The sequence below is a fragment of the Hippocampus comes genome, unplaced genomic scaffold (assembly GCF_001891065.2).
Source record: "Hippocampus comes isolate QL1 unplaced genomic scaffold, H_comes_QL1_v1.1 C16906238, whole genome shotgun sequence".
NCBI classification, from domain to species: Eukaryota; Metazoa; Chordata; class Actinopteri; order Syngnathiformes; family Syngnathidae; genus Hippocampus; species Hippocampus comes.
Genome location: NW_017840863.1, coordinates 1 through 1,171, shown reverse-complemented (window position 1 = coordinate 1,171; position 1,171 = coordinate 1). Strand labels below are relative to the sequence as shown.

At 40.6% G+C, this 1,171-nt stretch overlaps 1 protein-coding gene across 1 annotated transcript; it reads left to right on the top strand.

The window, feature by feature from the left end:
• Positions 1-59: 59 nt before the first annotated feature.
• LOC109509456 (mucin-2-like) lies at positions 60-1,162 on the top strand (the record flags this gene model as incomplete). The annotated part of the gene is made up of 4 exons (XM_019859305.1): positions 60-174; positions 555-645; positions 724-854; positions 946-1,162. Coding segments are annotated over 4 exons (554 nt in total), but the record flags the coding sequence as incomplete, so codon positions are not given.
• Positions 1,163-1,171: the final 9 nt, after the last annotated feature.

Here is a 1,171-nt window from a genome sequence, read left to right as displayed (position 1 = left end):
AAAAAAATCAAGTGGCTCCTCTTTTGAGTTTATATAATGAGATGTCTCTTGTGTTTTAGGGTCACGTTGCCATACTATAACAGTGGAGTTCAAGTGGAAAATAATGCCGTCTACATCAAACTGCAGTCTCAAGTCGGCCTTGTGGTCATGTGGAATGGCGACGATGCAGTCATGGTGAAGATCAGATTTTTTTGCAGACTTTTCAATATTCGTGTTTTACGTTACAATACTTTTTTTTAATCTTTAAATTTTGTACAATTTAAAATGAACAGATTATTTTTAAAGCTGTATTTGGAACAAACATGATGTTTGCATCTGTGGAACAATTTAAATGCATACATTTGAGATTCTAAATGAAATACACAACTTAAAATCAGTCTTGTATCCGAATGAATGCTACCACCATTCCTTAGCTGAGACTGGTAAATAATTGTTACCTATAATTTCTTTCATCTTCCATGATGACTGTGAAGTTACCAACTTTATTTGACCCTATAAAAACCACCTTACACATAATTCATCTTATTCTTCTTCAATGATCTCTGTCATTGTAGGTTGAGGTGGATCGTGATTACGCGAATCGCACTTGTGGACTCTGTGGCGATTACAACGGCGTTCCGGTCTACAATGAGTTGATTTACAATGGTCAGTTTGCGAAATTGTTTTTTTTTTCTTCATTTACCCACCACCACCATTTGACAGTATAAATGAAATCCACTGCAGATCGAATAATCAGCCACATTGAATTTGGCAATAACCAGAAGGTTCATCACCCAAATGATGATTGTGAGGACCCCTTTGAGGAGTTTGGAGAACTTGAAGATGTTCCAGCTGTGGATTCATGCGAGGAGTTTGTGAGTTTCCTTTGCGTTGTGTTATCAAAAGTATCATACTATTCGACACATAAGTAACACTGGGCCGATTGCTTATCCGTTTCTCTTTTAGAAAACAACCTGCAACCAAATGTTGCATTCAGAGCCTTGGAGCCCCTGCGCGCAGCTAATTGACCCTGCGCCCTACGTGCAGGCTTGCGCGCAGGACATGTGCGGGTGCAGCAACCGCACCAATGACACCTGTGTCTGCAGCACCCTATCCGAGTTCTCTCGACAGTGTTCCCATGCTGGCGGAATGCCTCCCAACTGGAGGACACCAGAGTTCTGTGGTAAAGTTT